General features: G+C 46.6%; 1 protein-coding gene across 2 annotated transcripts in view; it reads left to right on the top strand.

The window, feature by feature from the left end:
• HIP1R (huntingtin interacting protein 1 related) overlaps positions 1 to 19978 on the top strand; it is a 244671-nt gene that overhangs the window by 193827 nt on the left and 30866 nt on the right. For both annotated transcript variants that reach the window (XM_073627456.1, XM_073627465.1), the window contains 3 exons: positions 11207 to 11314; positions 11399 to 11535; positions 13288 to 13398. In XM_073627456.1, the coding sequence (XP_073483557.1) occupies positions 11207 to 11314; positions 11399 to 11535; positions 13288 to 13398 (356 nt within the window). The remainder of the gene's footprint in view (positions 1 to 11206; positions 11315 to 11398; positions 11536 to 13287; positions 13399 to 19978) is intronic.

Here is a 19978-nt window from a genome sequence, read left to right as displayed (position 1 = left end):
ATATAACCCCTCCTCTAACTAGTGTGCCTCAGTTTTCAGTGAGTGTCCTAGGAGGTTGGGCATCTTTACAGCTAAGCTGAAAAAACTCAGAGCAAATTTCTTTATCGTACATCAAGGGACACAGAGCACCCTAGTAATCACTATGTGGTTATATAGGCACCTTCAGGTGATGGACACTTGTATACCCAATACAGGAAGTTCACTCCCTATATAACCCCCTCCTCCTACCAGGAGTACTTCAGTTTTTTCGCCAGTGTCTAAGGTGTTGGTCACGAGTGAAGATGTGCTCTGAGTAGCTTCAGGAGGGATCCTTGCTGGATTTAAACAGCCTCCACAGGCCGGATCCATCCAAAGTGCCACTGAGGCCAAGGTGGATGGTACCTGGGCCTCGTATACGAAGCAGGAGGTTTTGCCTGTAATGCCTCTTTGCAGGGCTGGACCCCAGGTCCCAGGGCTTTGGTCATGCTTACATTAACTAAAGCTTTTCCTGGCGGGGTGCTTTTACAAGTCCAAGGGAGTGGAACCCCGATAAAAAGGGACCCAATCCTTGAAGGTTTGCTAGCGCAGCCTGCCGTGATGGGTGAAGGTTGGAGATCTGTCTGTTTATTCAGCAGAATCCTGCGGCGGGCATAAGGTAAGGGAAGAAGCCTAGGAACTATAAAAGTCTACCTGTGGTTTTCTTCTTTAGGGAAAAATGTTGTCATGCCTTAATTCTCCACTGGAGGGAGTATGTGCACATACTTTAATCTGTTGTCTTCACTTCAGCTCAGTGTCAGTCTGTGTGTGGCCGCAGCAGCTTGCACAGGGGGATTCCTCTTGAGGTAAGACATCTGCCATGCTTTTCTCCCCCCTGAAGGGACCAAGAGGGTTAGGGAATCAGCAGTTGTTGTTACCCCTCTTGCAATAGAACAGCTTATTTATGCTGAATGGGATCACCCGGATAAGCATTTTCTCCCTCCAAAGAGATTCTCAGTTCTCTTTCCCATGGAGGAGATATTCACCAAAAAGTGGAATGTACCAACAGTTGACGCTGCGATTTCCAGTGTGAAAAAAAGTCGAACTTGTCCAGTAGACAATGCACAAATGCTTAAGGATCCAACAGATAAAAGGTTGGAATTCCTGTTTATGTCCTCTTTTTCTTTGGCAGGTGCCGTTAGCCTGTAGTCGCTGCAATAGGCATCTGTCAATCCCTAAAGGACCAATTTAGACAGGCCCTTAAATAGGTTGCTGTACAGCAAGCCTGGGATTTGGCCAAACTACCAAGAGCATTATGTTTTGCCGTAGACACCATTAAAGATTCTATTCACCAGGCGTCCCGCCTTACGCTTGTGCTAGTACACATGCGTAGAATCCTGTGGTTAAAAAATTGGTCAGCCGAAGCACCATGCAAAAAGCTCCTGACTGGTTTTCCTTTAAATGGGGATCGGCTATTTGGGGATGATTTGGACAAATACATCCAAACAATTTCAAGTGGGAAAAGTACTCTTTTGCCAGTCAAAAGAAAGAATAAAGGCCCTTCATTTAAACGGACTCTTTCACCTACGCCAGGGGCATCTGCCTCTAGGCAGTGGCGATGGCCTCCGCCGTCAGACTCTAGAGGAAAACCTCAGGGTCAGGCCCAGGCTCAAAAGAAGTCCTGGAGCCGGAAACCTGCAAAACAGAATTATAAAGCCTCATTATGAAGCCTCGCCAGGGTGGGGAGAAGACTTCTGCAGTTCTCAGAAGTCTGGCAAGAGGAAATTCAGGACAGAGGGGTCATCTCCACGGTAACGCTAGGGTACAAACTGGATTTCCAAGGACTTTACATCGTCTCGTTTTCTGAGGTCAAACGTTCCCAAAGATCCAGGGAAAAGGCAATCTCTTTTTCGAGCACTAGACAGATTTATGGCTCAGGGGGTGATCATACAAATCCCCACAGAAGAGCAAGGTTTGGGGTTTTATTCAAACCTCTTTACGGTACCAAAACCGAATGGAGTTGTCAGACCCATTCTAGATCTAAAAAATTGAAATCAGTTCCTAAAGATCCGCTCCTTTCACATGGAGTCGATCAGGTCACTGGTTTCTATCCTACAAGGAGGAGAACTTCTGGCATCTATCGACTTCAGGGATGCATATCTGCATGTTTCTATATTTCCCACTCATCAAAAGTTTCTGCGGTTCGAGGTAGAACAGCAGCATTTCCAGTTTGTAGCCTTGCCCTTCGGGCTAGCTACAGCACCCCGGGTGTTTACAAAAGTTCTGGCCCCACCTCTAACCAGGTTATGGGCACAGGGCATAACAGTCTTGGTGTACCTAGACGATCTATTGCTAATAGACCAGTTGGTGGCTTATTTGGAGCAAAGCATATGCATTACAACCAGTTACCAGGAAAGTCTAGGTTGGATTCTCAACCTAGAGAAGTCTTCCTTAAAACCACTAAAAAGGCTGGAGTACTTCGGTCTGATCATAGACACAGGTCATTCAAAGCGTTCCCTATGCCCAGTTCCATTCGAGACTGTTGCAAAACAGTATTCTGTCTGCTTGGAACAAAACGATTCAAGCTTTAGACTTGCCAATACGGCTGTCCCTAAGGGTGTCCCAAAGCCTCAATTGGTGGTTACTAACCCAGAATATGCTGAAAGTAAAATCCTTCAGACCAGTTATCTGGAAGGTGGTAACGACAGATGCCAGCCTTTCAGGCTGGGGAGCAGTGCTAAAAAAAAAGACAACTGTCCAGGGACAGTTGTCAAGGCCAGTAAGGACCTTGCCCATCAACATCTTAGAGATCCGGGCAGCAGGTCTGGCTCTAAAGGCCTGGACATTCAGGTTACGGGGTTGTCCTGTCAGGATTCAATCCGACAATGCCACAGCTGTGGCTTACATCAATCACCAAGGGGGTACCAGGAGTCTCGCAGCACAGAGGGAGGTGAACCATATCCTAACTTGGGCAGAAAGGAATGTTCCGTGCCTATCAGCAGTTTTCATTCCGGGAGTAGAGAATTGGCAGGTGGACTTCTTGAGCCACCAGCAGTTGCTCCCGGGGGGAATGGTCTCTTCACCCCGACATTTTTCTGGCTGTTTGCCAGAAATGGGGGACTCCAGACGTAGATCTTCTGGCGTCCAGGTTCACCACGAAGTTGGTCAACTTTGTGTCCAGGATGAGGGATCCACTCGCATGCGGAACAGATGCGTTGGTGACCCCGTGGGATCAGTTTTCACTGATTTCCCACGGTTTTCCAAAACCATGTTCTAGGGAAGAGAAGTCACTACATTGTCTTGATGTGGTGAGAGCGGTCAAAGCCTATTTAAAGACGACTGCTCAGATCCAGAAGACTGATGTCTTATTTATACTGCCAGAAGGTTCTAAGAAAGGACAGGTAGCGTTGAAATCCACTGTCGCTAAGTGGATTCGGCAAGTTATAATTCAGGCTTATGATTTAAGAGGTAAGATTCCACCTTTTCAAGTCAAAGCGCACTCTACCAGTGCAGTTAGTGCTTCTTGGGCAGTGCGTTACCAGGCCTCCATGGCTCAGATCTGTAAAGCCCCAATTTGGTCTTCAGTACATACATTCACCAAGTTTTATCAGGTGGATGTAAGAAGGCATGAGGATATCGCCTTTGGGCGCAGTGTGCTGCAGGCAGCAGTATAGGCCCCCAAGTCTGGGGGTGCCCTATGGGTTGTGTCACCCTCCCCTCAAATAGCATTGCTATGGGACGTCCCACATAGTGATTACTATGGTGCTCTGTGTCCCATGATGTACGATAAAGAAAATAAGATTTGTATAACCGCTTACTTGTAAAATCTTTTTCTTGGAGTACATCACAGGACACAGATGGTCCCTTTCTTCTTTCTGGGGTTTAGGTACAAAAACTGAGGTACTCCTGGTAGGAGGAGGGGTTATATAGTGAGTGAACTTCCTGTATTGGGTATACCAGTGTCCATCACCTGAAGGTGCCTATATACCCATATAGTGATTACTGTGGTGCTCTGTGTCCCATGATGTACTCCAAGAAAAGGATTTTACAGGTAAGCTGTTATAAAAGTCCCATTTTTTGCTAGCCTTCAAACTTTTGTGGTAATTTTTTTTCTTCAGATACTTTTTTTTTTCTGCACCGTTAATGGGTTCTTCATCGGTGACTTCAGTCAAAATTCCTTTTTATATCACACCCCACCAGTTTACTGTGGTAAAGGTCAAGGCTGAGGGATAAAGTACTCATGTCTTCTGTTCGGTTTACTGCTGCATGCTCCGCTCGCTCTCCCACAAGTCAACCTTACAGGAAGAACCCTCCTGCACATTAAGCACCTAGTAGATCTCTAGTCTCTGGACTGTGTCCATTGCCACCTACAGCAACCTCCGGATGCCTGAAACCTTCATCATCTCCAACTGTTCTGGATTTTGAATACTTCAGGCCTTGTCTTATATTATGTCTAGTTGCATTACTACTATGTGGAGGCAACATGTCTTTACTAAGACAGTTCACTAAAATCGGGACTCTCAGGTGGTTAGTGTTGGTAGCAGTGGCTCTTGGTTGAACGAGGGGATGCAGGTCAAATTTTTACTTAAGAAGCCCATGCTTTGTGGGGAATTTAACCCTTCTTTATCTGTTAGGAAAACTTTCCCCTTTCAGGACTTGTAGGGTGCTGAGGGAATTTCCTCTCAGTATAGTCTCCTATACTGTCCTTTTCATCCTTCCCATCTATTTCTGGGATTCTGTATTTAAGGCGACCAAGAACTTCCTGGCACTGTCAGTCTCTTGGAGTGAATTTAGTGTGTTTTTGTTTTTTTTCCCCACCCTGAAAGGACTCCACTTGCTGGTGTATCCCCAAATTTGGGATTTGTATCGGTCTCTCCTTTCTAGGTTTTGGTACACTGATCTGGTCTCAATTGGACATCACATGTTGCTGGGACTTTCTGGAAGCACTCCTTGCAACAGGTCAAGTGGCCTGGCCCCTACACTGGATGACTCAGCGTGTGCTACGTTTGACCGCACTAGTCTCCTTAGAGATGACACATTGCCATATGGTTTGCCTCCACAGGTGGTTCCCATGTGGGAAAAGGATGATGCTACACCTGGGCGTTCTTCACCTCCTGCATGGCTTTGTGTTCCCTCTGATTGTCAACAGGCTGAACATGCTAGAATTCTGCTGCCTGTACCCTTTGGGGGATAAAGTACATCTGGAACCCTTCATGGATCTTTATCACTTTGAGATCTGTCATTCTGTGGCTGGTGTACAGCCTATTGAATTTTTTTTTTCCAGGCCCCATTCCCATCCCAACTGAGGTAAGCATTCTATACACTTTGCCTGAGATTCCTGTCCCTTCTTAAGGATTCTTTGCTGGGTGGTGGCGGGCTGGATGGTTTTTAGAACCATATATTTTTAATCAAGGTTAAGCAGGTTTCCTCTGTTAGACACAGGGACACATGCAGGTGTTTAGGTGGATCGGTCCCTCCTTATCCTTATCTATTGGTGTTGCGTACCTGCTTACCCTCATCTTTTGCTGTTGCATCCCTGCTTACCCTCATCTTTTGCTGTTGCGTCCCTGCTTATCCTCATCTTTTGATGTTGCGTCCCTGCTTATCCTCATCTTTTGGTGTTGCGTCCCTGCTTATCCTCATCTTTTGGTGTTGCGTCCCTGCTTATCCTCATCTTTTGGTGTTGCGTCCCTGCTTATCCTCATCTTTTGGTGTTGCGTCCCTGCTTATCCTCATCTTTTGGTGTTGCGTCCCTGCTTATCCTCATCTTTTGGTGTTGCGTCCCTGCTTATCCTCATCTTTTGGTGTTGCGTCCCTGCTTATCCTCATCTTTTGGTCTTGCGTCCCTGCTTATCCTCATCTTTTGGTCTTGCGTCCCCGCTTATCCTCATCTTTTGGTGTTGTCTACACCAATCTGGGCTTTATGCCCTCATTCATGCCTGCCTTTATACAGGTATCGTTTGCTCACCTTTCTCTCTCTTTTGGTTGGTCTGACTTTGAGAGGGTACCCCTAGATTTTTTTTCCCCACCAGTCTCAAGGATTATTGGGCTATCTGTTGGGATACAGTGCTGTTAGGCCACCTTTCATGTTTCATGGATGTTTGTTTTCAATCTATTGCCTATCCTGGCAACCTCTGTTTTATATCATGAAATCTCCTGAGGGCCTTTCCATGTAGACTGGCTGGCCTTTTCCTCTGGACCTGATTTTTTTAATTGTCCAAATTTCCCCTTTGGAGCATCTGTTGTTCTGGGTCTTGTCCCAGTATTTTTCTGCCAACCACACCTAGCTGTTGGTCTAGTTCTGCGTCGTCGTTCGTCCGTCGGACTAGCATACAGATGAACGTTTTTTTAAAGTCCGTCTGATTTTTCTACAGCAAAGGTCAGATGAAGCCCACACACGGTCAAATTGTCCAGCGGATTCGTTCCGTCGGACCTTTGCTGTCAAAGTCCGGTCACGTGTACACTGCATTAGTCATACACTCCACGAATCTGGCCTTTATGGAAGAGTGGCAAGAAGAAAGCCATAAGAAGTCTTGTTTGCAGTTAGCAAGAAGCCATGTGGGGGACACAGCAAACATGTAGAAGAAGGTCAGATGAGACCAAAATTGAACTTTTTGGCCTAAAAGCAAAACGCTATGCGTGGTGGAAAACTAACACTGCACATCACCCTGAACACACACCATCCCCACCGTGAAACATTGTGGTGGCAGCATCCTGTTGTGTGGATGCTTTTCTTCAGCAGGTACAGGGAAGCTGGTCAAAGTTTATGGGAAAATGGATGGAGCCACATACAGGGCAATCTTAAAAGAAAACCTGGTAGAGTCTGCAAAAAAAACTTGAGACAGGGGTGGAGGTTTACCTTCCAGCAGGACGACCCTAAACATACAGCCAGTGCTACAATGGAATGGTTTGGATCAAAGCATATTCATGTGTTAGACTGGCCCAGTTGAAGTCCAGACCTAAATCCAATTCAGAATTTGTGGCAAGACTTGAAAATTGCTGTTCACAGCCGCTCTCCATCCAATCTGACAGAGCTTAAGCTATTTTGCAAAGAAGAATGGGCAAAAATGTCACTCTAGATGTGCAAAGCTGGTAGAGACATCCCCAAAAAGACTTGCAGCTGTAATTGCAGTTAACCACTTCCCTACCCGCGTATTGTAATATGACGTACACAGATGGGATCTCCCATCCTGGGTGGACGTCATATGACGGCCTGTGCTTCTCGGCCGCCTATGGGGCGCGCGCCCGCCGTGTTGCTCGGGACCCGGTGCGTGCGCCTGGCGGCCGCGATGTCCGCCGGGCACCCGCGATTGCCCGTTAACCGGGCCGGACCGTGGATCTGTGTGTGTAAACACACAGATCCACGTCCTGTCAGGTGAGAGGAGACCGATCTGTGTTCCTAGTACAGCGGAACACTGATCGGTCTCCTCCCATTGTACGTCCCCGCCCCCTACAGTTAGAATCATTCCCTAGGAAACACATTTAACCCCTTGTGTCCCCTTAGTGGTTAACCCCTTCACTGCCTGTCACATTTACACAGTAATCAATGCAATTTTATAGCATTGATCGCTGTATAAATGTGAATGGTCCCAAAAATGTGTCAAAAGTGTCCGATGTGTCCGCCATAATGTCGCAGTCACGAAAAAAAAAATCGCGATCGCCGCTATTACTAGTAAAAAAAAATAAATATTTTTTTTAAAAAATGCCATAAATCTATCCCGTATTTTGTAGACACTATAACTTTTGCTCAAACCAATCAATATACGCTTATTGCGATATTTTTTTTTTTTTTTACCAAAAATATGTAGAAGAATACGTATCGGCCGAAACTGAGGAAAAAATGTGTGGTTTTTTTTTTAAAAATTGGGATATTTATTATAGCAAAAAGTATAAAATATTGTGTTTTTTTTTCAAAATTGTCGCTCTTCTTTTGTTTATAGCGCAAAAAATATAAACCACAGTGGTGATCAAATACCACCAAAAGAAAGCTCTATTTGTGGGGGAAAAGAGACGTCAATTTTTTTCGGGTACAACGTTGCATGACCGCGCAATTGTCGTTGAAAGTGCGACAGCGCTGAAAACTAAAAATTGGCCTGGGTAGGAAGGGGGTGAAAATGCCCGGTTAAAGGTGGTTGTACAAAGTATTGACTGGGGGGGCTGAATACAAATGCACGCCACACTTTTCAGATATTTATTTGTAAAAAAAACATTTATCATTTTCCTTCCAATTCTCAATTATGTGCCACTTTGTGTTGGTCTATCACATAAAACCCCAATAAAATACATTTACGTTTTTGGTTGTAACATGACAAAATGTGGTAAATGTCAAGGGGTATGAATACTTTTTCAAGGCACTGTAGCTTGACTGTTTCTAAACTAGTCCCAATAGAGACTAAGAAAAAGATTTTAGGGAAGCACAAAAGTTTTATTTCATGGGACCTTGTAGGTAGACTCATTTAGACCTGTGATTTTAAACCGTTTATTTGAGCCAAACTGGCCCGCACAAATTATTTTGAATACAAAGTGATTCGGCCCCGTGTGTGTGTGTTTGTATCATACTGTAGTTGCATCAGCTACATAGAGTATGGGTGCGCTGCTGCATGAAAAAAATTGTGTCGGTCTGAATTCTTCTCAGTCATTCAAGTGCAGCCTTGTATTTTTATCAATAAATACAAGGTTTCCTGAGATTGTGAAGATGTCTGCCCACCACTCAACCTCCGCCAGTCAACGGAAGCTTAGTATTCACTGGTAAAAAAAAACAAGGCTTCTCCTAAATGGCAAAAAAGCATTCAGGCTGACTCAATATCTTAATCGGACAGGACACTCGTTGAGTATTCATAGACCCTGGATTTACAGTCATACCTTCAGGTGATTGGATGCTGGAAAAATTTTTGAGGACATGCCCAATTAGCACCTCCCCTATAACCCTACCCCACTCCGTGAGTCTTAATTTTTTGCTGGTGGACTTCTCCCTTACAGAGAAATCACTCTTGGCTTAACCAGTTTCTTTTATCTTTGAATTCCTCAACTTTTCACTGTCTTCTAATACAATAGAAGCAGTACATCCAGATCTGTGCAACCCCCTGTAAAACCCCAAACCTTATGCCGCAGGGACCGCATGTAATATTGCTTCGGGCACTGGATCCTGCAAGGGCGCTCACCTCAGTACTTTGCACAACGTGTAGTTAGCCTCAGGGTGCTATAAAGGTCCAGACCCTGAAGACCCCTTTGGGGCTATGCCCACAGTAATGGACAAGGGCTAGACCCTAAATAAGCAAGATGGACATACAAGGAAATGAAATGACCCAGAGGCAATGTTGGAGGAGGCTGTAGAAGATTTTTCACCACCAGGCTCCTATACACCTGCAGTTCCAGCTTCACACAAAATGTTTGCAGATCCCTCCATTGGCTGCCACTCTCCCAACAAGTTAAATTCAAAATACTAACAACTACTTACAAATCCAGCCACAACTCAGCCCCCAGCTATATCACCAACCTAATCTCAAAATACCAACCAAATCGTTCTCCTTGTTCCTCCCAAGACCCCCTTCTCTCTCGTTCCCTCATCTCCTCCCATGCATGCCTGCAGGACTTCTCCCAAACCTCTCCCACCCTATGGAATTCCCTACCCCAATCTCGCCGACTATCTCCTACTCTGTCCACCTATAGGCGATCCCTAAAAACTTTATATAGCGCCATCAATTTACGCAACGCTTCACATATACATTGTATATTCACATCAGTCCCTGCCCTCAAGGAGCCTACAATCTAAGGTTTTCTCTTCAGAGAAGCCTATCCTGTAATTTATGATGATTGGGTCAATTCAGAAAATATTTTCACTCCTCTGAAAATCATTGCCAAGCTCTATCCAGTGGAAAGAGAGTTCTGATATATGGAAAAAGAGTTTTGCTATATGGTCTGTCCAAGTAATTGATTCTGCTGTCTCAGTCTCACTGTACGAGCTGAAGATGTTCCTTCATTCAAAGATTGTACAGATATGACGTTTGAGTCTCTTAAAGTCTGTGTTTACACCTGCAGGCCTACTAGTTCTGCAACCAGCTGTTGCTGCAATTTCTGTCAATGTGTAGCTAACTGGACTAGGGCAATGAATAACCAACATAATCCTTTATTCAAGAACCATGCCTTAACTGAGCAATTACAGTGATTACCTTTCGCTTGTTGTTTTGTGTGGATGCTTCGAAGGGGTAATGAAGCAATTTTCCAGAATGGCTCTAATCTCCACCACTTTGTGTGCAGAACCTTGTGGATCAAAGCCTGGACAGCTGAAGCTGCCTGTAAAGATGCCTCACACATATGCAGTTTGAAGGAGGACATCTTTTTGGTGAAGCAGCTTACACGCTAAAGGAAAATCACTTGTCCTGCACGTTTACATGCCTTCTCCACTAGATTGCTGGGTGTTTCCAGGGCATTCCAGTACCAAGCCTCTGTGACACAGGTTTGTGAGGCTGCCTCCTGGTTCTTTGTTCATGCCTCTTCAAAGTTTTACTAGGTGGATGTCCTATCTTCTGCCAATGCAGCTTTCAGCCACAAGGTTCTTACAGCAGCACTCTGAATTTGGATCTCTTGACCCTTGTTGGGCCTGTTTTCACAGTTCTGTTTGTCTATTGTTTGCCCACTCTTATTCATTGCTTGGGGACCTCCTGGGGTCTATGAATACTCAGCCTGTGCCCTGTACTGAACAATTAAGATTAGAGAAATTTTGACGTCCATGTAAATTTAATATCTTGGAGTACGCTACAGGACACAAGTCACCCATCCTTCTTTTCCTTGGTTACTCTGCATTGCTTGCTAGAAAACTGGGGACTCGAAGTGGGGTAGGGTTATACGGTAGGCCAAAGGAGTGTGTTCTCTAAAGCTTTGCCAGTGTTCAATCACCTGAAGGTATGAGCTTATAAGCAAAGCTCTATGAATACTCAGCCTATGTCCTGTATTGTACGCAAAGATATGTAAATTACAGACTATTCAGAATTCCTCTTTTTGTTTCAGCAGCAGACAGGAAGTCGGCCTTACTGCTGCAGAACACAGTGTTGCCATATTATGTGTAGTGAATGCAACTACAGTACAGTATAATACAGTTTGATATATTCAGCTGCATTGTACTATTGTACAAGTCCTATCTTATATGCAGAATATTAAACATGGTAGATATGCAGCATAGCTCTGTAGCCATTTTCCTGTAGGTTATGCCTGAAGCTTGTTTTTAATATGACAATATGATTCCTCCCTTCAGATGCCTCGGATTTAGTTGGAGCTCTTGCACAATTTGCACATTTAACTGCGGACACCATTGTAAATGGCAGCGCTACCTCACACTTGGCTCCACCAGACCATGGAGACCGTAAGTTCATCTCTCCTTGCTATGATATCTTTTTGTAATGTTGCCCATTTTTTTTTAAACATATTAGGCATATCTTTGTTTTAGGGCTGAATGACAGCTGCCGGGAGTGTGGAAGTCAGAGTTTACAGTATCTGAAAGAGTTGAAAGACAAACAGTCCTTAAAAGAAGCAGATCTGGGGGAAGTTAGAAGGACATTACAGAATATACTTGGACTGGGAGAGGTATACTTTTCTTGTAGTGTCTTTTTTTTATTTTTTTTTTAGTAAAAAAGATCATTAGCGTTTCGCACGTGCACCGATTTGTGATAGAAGTGCTGCCATTTCAATTTTATTCGTTTGATCTGTAATTATCCAAAATACTATATTAAATTGTTAAAAATACATTAAAATCAAGAGTAAAATTATATATATAAAGATACTGGGTGACAAAATTTTTCAAAAAATGTACCGCATCCCTTTATATCAATGCAAAAGAGGAAATGGGAGCTGGGGGAACTTTTAAGGTACCAAAGAAAGCAGACAAATTGAAAAAATATACATTTATTTAAACAATTCTTAAAATCGCAAAGAACATTTACACTGATTATATATAGTTTCTTAATACACATATAGCCACTTCTTACTCATACTCAACATGTTTCACTCACAAGAGCTTCTTCAGGAGTCTTTTTGGGGGGAGAAGTGTCACATCAAGTATTATATACTAAAAAAAGAAACAACAGATGTAAATGGATATGCTAAAAATTGCTATACATAAATTTGCGTCATAAATCTAAGAGATATAATCTATGTGTTATATCTTGAAATTTAATAACTTTATTAATACATTTAAATAGATTACACTTGGTTTTGGAATATACCGTATTTATCGGCGTATAACACGCACTTTTTTCCCCTTAAAATCAGGGGAAAATCGTGGGTGCATGTTATACGCCAATCCCCCGCCGATCCCCCCTGATTGTGAGCGGAGCGATCGCGCCGAGATACACATAGCTGAGTGTACTCGGCTCCGCTCACAGTTACGCCCAGTCCAGCCATTGGACCTGTGTTATGTCCATCATAGGGCGGGACTGGGCGTGACTGTGAGCGGAGCCGAGAAGAGCCGAGTACACTCGGCTATGTGTATCTCGGTTCCACCCAGTCCCTGCAATCTCGGCGGCGCTCGCTCTGCTCCACTGAGTCCCTCTGTGGCGCCATATTTAAATCTGTGCAAGGCTGCACTGGGCCAAGGCTGCACTGACAAGGCTGCAGATGGACACTGATAAGGCTGCATTGATGGGCATTTAAATGTAATTTTTTTTTTTCCCTTAAACTTCCCTCCTAAAAGTTTTTTTTCCTTAAAATTCCCTCCTAAACTTGGGGTGCGTGTTATACGCTGATAAATACGTTATTTCCTTTATGGGGTACTACCAAGGTCTCTAAAACGAGGGGTGTAAATTTATATTTTTTCAATTTGTCTACTTTCTTTGGTACCTTAAAAGTTCCACCAGCTCCCATTTCCTCTTTTGCAAGAGTAAAATAATATTTACTGGATGCAGAGTCTACTTTCTATGCTATGCTAAAAATGAATATTACTGGAATACAGTCTACCTGCTCAGTAGTTCAGGTTTTCATCTATGGATTGATGAAATGCACCAATCCACCCCACTTCCTTTTGTGAGTAATCTTATGCTCTAAGAACCCCTGATTGTGATGCTGAAAAAAGGATTCTAAAACACTGCAATTGCTGGCTCCTTGTAGTCTGTCACCTACAAAAAGCCTGATGTATCCCAGCCACCAGCTAGATTCAAATCTGCTGATCTCCCCAAATATTTTACACAGTCATGCCAGGTTTTGAGTATTTAGCCTCTGAGTTCTCTATATATTCCTAGGGGGATTCCACTAAAGGACACTGTATGCACCTTACAAGATTTAAACCCCAGTGTTGTCTTACTTTTAAAGGCGCTTAGTTACATGAAATGTTTGGTTTCCCAGGAATTGAGGCCCAAGAGCTTGGATATCAGACAGGAAGAGCTGGGTGACATGGTGGATAAGGAGATGGCATCTACTTATGCTGCCATTGAAGATGCTGTTCGAAGAATTGAGGTGAGCCAGCTGCGTTTCTAATGTGTATATATAAATGTTTTAAATAGTAGAAGGAAAGGTGAACAGTACCTGCTAATAAGATGAACTCAAGCAACCAGAGCCCTGCCCTTCAAGCTTAGTATGTAGCAGAAAGTCTAAATGGAGGGTTGCAGCATATAAAAAATGTATTTAGGTTCAACAATGACAATACATGTTGGCAACCATTTCTGGCAATAAGCTCTTCACAGGCCCAATAAATATCACATTTGAAAACTGGTGCGACTTTGAAAAATCGCTAAAAAGTTCCATGCAGATAATTTACGCAGAGTGCCACAAAAATTAGATATCACATTTAAAAACTGGTGCGTTTTTAAAAAATCGCTAAAAAGTCCCATACAGAAGATTTGTTGCAAACATCAGTAAACTTGAAGCAATAAAAAGTTCCAAATCCCAGGGCGTGGTCTGGACATGGCCGAGTAAGGACGTGTTTCTGTGGAGCTCCCGGTCCGTCCTGGTCTTTCCAGCCCTAACATCAGCGGATAATCCCTGAAAATAAGGCATGTACTCTGCTGGGAAGCGCAGAGGAAAACACAACAAGAAACATCTTCCCAGACCACAAGCAAACGGAACATTTTACAATTACTTCCCCCGGCTCTCGGTAATCATCTCCTGCCCCTAAGATGGCGGACAGCACGAGGCTCGGCGGACATGTGATTTCAATGCAGCGCGACTCAGACACCTCCTGGGGCTTCACTCAGCTCGGAAAGAGACCTTGAGACCCCAGCAATATTCCGCTTTGATTCTCAGGACTCAGCCCACCCGCACCTTGCACCCCTCACCCTACGGACGACGCGGAGCTGAGGGCGCTTCTGCAGGCTTTACCTACAAGAGCCGATATAGAATCCCTGGCCAGCAGACTTGAAGCCTCTTACTGCAAGGACATAGCAGCGGTTGGCTCAGACATCACCTCCCTGATAGAACGAATGGGAGCAGGGGAAGCCTCGGTGACGGCACTGGAGAGGAGATTATAGCAAGTGGAAGACACGCAGGCCGCACAAACAATGGCGGTACTCACCCGGCAGCTGCACCTGGAAGAAATCGAAGATCGCAGCAGGAGGAACAACCTGCGACTTCGAGGCTTACCCGAAGTCATGGGTACAGAGGACCTGGCGGCAACTACACTAGCTATATTCAGGAACATAGCAGGAGATAACTTCCCGGCCTCCATGACCTTCGACTGGATCCATAGAGCATTGGGGCCTCGATCCGCAGACCCGAATCGCCCGAGGGATGTAATTTGCCGGGTTCATCAATATGTGCACAAAGAAATCATCCTAAGGAAAGCATGAGAGGTGAGAGATATTGAATTCGATGGATCTAATATTCAGATCTTGCCAGACCTTTCAAGAGCCACCTTGCAGCGGAGAGCACTGCTAAAACCTGTTCTTGAAATTGCCCAGAATTCTGGCATCACATATAGATGGGGCTTTCCCATAGCTGTGACATTCAAGAAGCATTCGCAGTTCTTCACCCTGAGATCGCCAACAGAACTCCCTGCACTGTATGAGTTCATGTAAACAAATCCAGTAGATGTCCCGGATTGGCTCCAAATGATCCTGCGATTCGGCCCCCGCTCAGGTGGGTCAAGTCAGAGAAGATCTCGCTCTCTGAGACCTCAGAGAAACCGGTATAGATCCGTGTTACATGGCCAGGGAGATTTAGCAGCGTCCGTTTCAGCGGTGAGATTGTATGCATCTAAACACAGCCACTAGTTCCTCTTCCCCAGTACTCCCCTGGTGATCCCCACTTGTTTGGCCTCCCTGTTGGAGCCTCCTGACACCTTGTCCCAATTTGAAGCCACCTATGCAAGCCGAAATCTCCCCCCGGACAAAAACTCACCATAATCCCTGTTCCTTGGTTTAACCTCAAACCTAGGATTCAAAAACTGGAGTGGGTTATAGACTGTGGGAGGTGGTGGGACACTGAGGATTAGTGGTAGAGATAAAAAATGGGTAACTATCTCAAACTATCCCCATACATTTACCTTTGCCGGGTGATATGGACACCTGAAACCGGCCCCCGGGGTTGTCACTGAGAGGACATGTCCCCTTCGTTAACCCCCTGGAGAACTGGGGGTTAACGAATGGGTCATCAGAGGGAGACACCCACATACTGTGAACAAGACGTTCTGGTCTCATGATCCGTGAGTCTGTGTGTATCTGGGAAGGGGGGAAAATCTGTGACTCTAATGGGCAGTTACGGGTTTGTAGAAACATTTACACCTAATGGATGGTTATTTCATACAGGTTGTTATGTTGTCATATGAAGGTCTGGTCATCGTGGGGGGATAGGGTAAAATAAACCATCAGCTGCAATCTAAGAAAGGTTTTAAAGTCTTCATTTTTTTCTGTAAACGAATGTTATCCTCCCCTGCTCATACCCACTAGAGGGGGGTTGGGGAGGAATAGCTACAGATGCATTTCAGAAGTACTCTCCTGGGTTCACAAACCCCCCCCCACGGTGTAACAACTCGATGTTATTGTAATATGTTCTTGGGTTTTAGATATTAAGCCAATGACCATACCATGCAGGATGGGAGTGAACTCCTGAGCTATAATGGTGGAAGTTAGAAACCATTGATGTTGCACAGAGGTCAGTGCCAGCCAGCTTGGGTGGAGAAGGGGGGAAAATCCCTTAATTGGGGGGAGGGGCGGGACCTACAGGTCCGAAAATTACAACAGCAATCTCCTACACTCCCTCCGGTTTAACCTGGGAGGGAAGTGGCTGTGCCCTGCGAGGCTGGGTGCGGCCCTGTTTCCCGGGGGGGCACGGCCACACTGGATACTTACAATAATCAGGTCTGCTCACACTGCAACAAAATACCAGTGGGTATGGACAAGGAATTGTTAGAAATACTGTCCAGACCGGAGAGTTTCAATGGAAGGGAAAAAGACTCCGCCTGTGTTGGGCAAAAAGTTTTCGCACCTAATGTTTGCAGGTATTTAACATAAAATTTTTATTAATGACTTGGCACGGGGGTCACGTATGACTACATATGGGATTGTATATATGTTAATGCCTGTTCGCTTGCCTTATGTGTTTTTTTGTTTTTTCCATATTACATGCCAAAGTTTTAACCTAGGGCTGGGGAGGCTGGGCACGGCCGGGCAGACTCCCCCGGTCGTAGTCTAACCTCCTCCCCAATAGGCCGAATCTCCTTCCCAGTGATAACCGGAGTGTTTTTATTTGCAAAATTTTGCATACAATTGTTTTTTGACAGAGCTGGACAGGACAATTTCTGGTACTTACTATCCGCTCTACTCTTTTTAGATCTATTCTTGCTCTCTCTTTTCTATTCTATCCCTCCTCTCTAATCCCCCGACTTTGTACTCTCCCATACCAATCCCCCCTACCCCACTCATAACCCCCCCCCCCCCTTTTGACACGGGCGTGATGGACCACGTTAATATTTTTTCACTGAACGTTAAGGGATTGAATGTCCCTGAGAAACGCTGTATGCTCTTGAATGATCTTAAGAGAGCTAGAGTAGATCTAGCGTTTATACAAGAAACCCACTTCAAAACAGGCACACCACCATGCCTGAAAAAATGGTATTTTCAAACAACTTATCATGCCACAAATCCAACGACAAATTCAAAAGGTGTGTCAATACTCCCTGCAGGGAAAATACCCTGGACCTGCCGTGACACTAAAGTAGACACAGAGGGACGATATGTATTCATCAAAGGGCTAATAGGAGAAGTGCTGGTAACCAGGGCCGGTACAAGGGGTGGGCGGAAGGGGCGGATGCCCTGGGCGGATCAATTTATTTTAGGAAGGGGGCGCAGTGCTGGCAGGCAGTGTGTTCTTAAACTTCATGGGCAACAAGTGACTATCACACTGCAGAGCTGCGCCTGCTTGCGAAGCTGTGCAGAGACGTACTAAGTAGGGGGCGGGTCGCCCCAGGTACCACACACGGGGGGGGTGTCAGACCGCTCCCCCCTCCGGGACTGAAGCGGTGGCAGTGCTGTGGATTTAGGCAGCGGCGCAGTGACAGGCACAAGCAGGGAGAGGCGATCTACATTGTAATGCAAGGGGGAGGGGGGGTGCAGGGTGACACCGCTGCACCTACCTTCCCCCCCTCCTCTCGCGGCCGCGGGCTGTCTGTGCGATCCCAGATGTCACACAGGCACAGCTGACCAGAGTGAAGCCGCCTCCCCCTCCTCTCTGTTTATGTGCAAAAAGGGGGAGGAGATCTGCTGAGCATGTGCCGCCGCGCTGATCTGAGGTACTGAATGGGGGGGGGGCTGCATACTGCACTGAACGAGGGCTACACTAAAGGGGGTGTCTGCACTGAACGGGGGGGGGGGGGGTGTCTGCACTGAACAGGGGGGGTGTCTGCACTGAACAGGGGGGAGGTGTCTGCATTGAGCAGGGGGGATGTCTGCAATAAACGGGGGGGGGTGTCTGCACTGAACAGGGGGGTGTCTGCACTGAACAGGGGGGGGGGTGTCTGCACTGAACGGGGGGGTGTCTGCACTGAACGGGGGGGTGTCTGCACTGAACGGGGGGGTGTCTGCACTGAACGGGGGGGGGGCATCTGCACTGAACGGGGGGGGGGCATCTGCACTGAACGGGGGGGGTATCTGCACTGAATGGGGGGGGGGGGTCTGCACTGAACGGGGGGGGGGGGGGGTGTCTGCACTGAACGGGGGGGGGGTGTCTGCACTGAACGGAGGGGGGGTGTCTGCACTGAACGGGGGGGGGGGTGTCTGCACTGAACGGGGGGGGGGGGGGTGTCTGCACTGAACGGGGGGGGGGGTGTCTGCACTGAAGGGGGGCTACACTGAAGGGGGGTCTGCACTGAACGGGGGGGCTACACTGAAGGAGTCCAGAGGTCCAGGGTGCTGTGTAATGTAAAGGGGTGCAGGGGGCTGTGTAATGTAAAGGGGTCCAGAGGTGCAGGGTGTTTGGTAATGTAAAGGGGTCCAGAGTGTTGTTTAATGTAAAGGGGTGCAGGGGGCTCTGTAATGTAAAGGGGTGCAGAGGTGCAGGGTGTTTTGTAATGTAAAGGGGCCCAGGGGTGCAGGGGGCTGTATAATGTAAAGGGGTCCAGAGGCACAGGGTGCTGTGTAATGCAAAGGGGCCCAGAGGTGCTGTGTAATGTAAAGGGGTGCAGGGTGTTGTGTAATGTAAAGGGGTCCAGAGGTGCAGGGTGTTGTGTAATGTAAAGGGGTTCAGAGGTGCAGGGTGCTGTGTAATGTAAAGGGCTGCAGGTGGCTGTGTAATGTTAAGGGGCCCAGAGATTCAGGGTGCTGTGTAATGTAAAGGAGCCCAGTGGTGCAGGGGGCTGTGTAATGTAAAGGGGCCCAGAGGCGCAGGTGGCTGTGTAATGTAAAGGGGCCCAGTGGTGCAGGGGGCTGTGTAATGTAAAGGGGCCCAGTGGTGCAGGGGGCTGTGTAATGTAAAGGGGTCCAGAGGTGCAGGGTGTTGTGTAATGTAAAGGGGCCCAGTGGTGCAGGGGGCTGTGTAATGTAAAGGGGCCCAGTGGTGCAGGGGGCTGTGTAATGTAAAGGGGCCCAGTGGTGCAGGGGGCTGTGTAATGTAAAGGGGCCCAGTGGTGCAGGGGGCTGTGTAATGTAAAGGGGCCCAGTGGTGCAGGGGGCTGTGTAATGTAAAGGGGCCCAGTGGTGCAGGGGGCTGTGTAATGTAAAGGGGCCCAGTGGTGCAGGGGGCTGTGTAATGTAAAGGGGCCCAGTGGTGCAGGGGGCTGTGTAATGTAAAGGGGCCCAGTGGTGCAGGGGGCTGTGTAATGTAAAGGGGCCCAGTGGTGCAGGGGGCTGTGTAATGTAAAGGGGCCCAGTGGTGCAGGGGGCTGTGTAATGTAAAGGGGCCCAGTGGTGCAGGGGGCTGTGTAATGTAAAGGGGCCCAGTGGTGCAGGGGGCTGTGTAATGTAAAGGGGCCCCAGTGGTGCAGGGTGCTATGTAATGTAAAGGGGTCAGTGCGGGGGATCGCTGGACTCCAGGTTAGCAGGACGGGGGGGATGGGGTCCAATGTAAGTTCACCTTACAGATTTTCTGTAAAGTGAACTTACAATTTAACCATTTGCTGAACCGCCGCAGTACATATACTGCGACGAGGCTGCAGCTACAGTATTGTATTGTTGTATTGTTTTGAGTGTTTTCTGTTTTTGAAAGGACACTGACTCTTTCTTTATACCCGGGGGGGGCGCAGTTTGCCATCTTCGCCCTGGGCACCAGATGGCCTTGTACCAGCACTGCTGGTAACTCTACGGTCTATGCACCAAATGAAAGACAAGATACTTTTATACGCAATACACTGGCCCTCCTGATGGATTTTACTGAAGGACAGTTGATTCTAGGAGGTGATTTTAATATACCCTTGAGCCCAACAGTAGACACATCCTCCGGTACCTCATCTCTGCGAACCAGTATACAGAAACGCATCACTAGAGATCTCCATGAGACTGATAGACATATGGAGGCTCCACCATGCGGGGGAAAGGGACTACACGCCCCCCCCCCCCCCCCCCCACAAAGTAAACACTCGCATCGACTATTTCTTGATACCACATAGCCA

This window comes from Aquarana catesbeiana, linkage group LG01 (genome assembly GCF_042186555.1).
Source record: "Aquarana catesbeiana isolate 2022-GZ linkage group LG01, ASM4218655v1, whole genome shotgun sequence".
NCBI classification, from domain to species: domain Eukaryota; kingdom Metazoa; phylum Chordata; class Amphibia; order Anura; family Ranidae; genus Aquarana; species Aquarana catesbeiana.
The sequence above is the reverse complement of the archived record's forward strand: the minus strand, read 5'-3'. Positions and strand labels throughout refer to the sequence as shown.